The 251-nt window shown below is 55.4% G+C and overlaps 1 protein-coding gene across 1 annotated transcript in view; it reads right to left on the minus strand.

The window, feature by feature from the left end:
* The window catches only part of IGF2BP1 (insulin-like growth factor 2 mRNA binding protein 1), a gene marked incomplete at its 5' end in the record, with an annotated part of 8186 nt that overhangs the window by 3908 nt on the left and 4027 nt on the right, over positions 1-251 (minus strand). Inside the window, one exon of the mRNA XM_010141165.1 lies at positions 153-251. This exon is cut by the window's right edge and continues 42 nt beyond it. Coding sequence (XP_010139467.1) covers positions 153-251 — 99 coding nt within the window. The remainder of the gene's footprint in view (positions 1-152) is intronic.

Here is a 251-nt window from a genome sequence, read left to right on the forward strand (position 1 = left end):
CATAGGAAGGCTCTTGGACACCCTGCTCTGCACGGCAGAAGAGCTGGAAGGGCCTCAGATAGCCCCTTCTCAGAAAAAAAAAAAAATAATCCAGCCTCACAAATCACGGCAAACCACGAGGCACCAACGAGCTCGTGGCAGAACGGACTCACTTGGACTGCGTCTGCTTGGTGATGTTCCTGATGGTGGCCCCTTCCTTGCCAATGATGGCACCCACATCCTGGGTGGGCACCAGGAGGCGGAGGGGAATA

Source organism: Buceros rhinoceros, unplaced genomic scaffold (assembly GCF_000710305.1).
Source record: "Buceros rhinoceros silvestris isolate BGI_N320 unplaced genomic scaffold, ASM71030v1 scaffold22248, whole genome shotgun sequence".
Taxonomy (NCBI): domain Eukaryota; kingdom Metazoa; phylum Chordata; class Aves; order Bucerotiformes; family Bucerotidae; genus Buceros; species Buceros rhinoceros.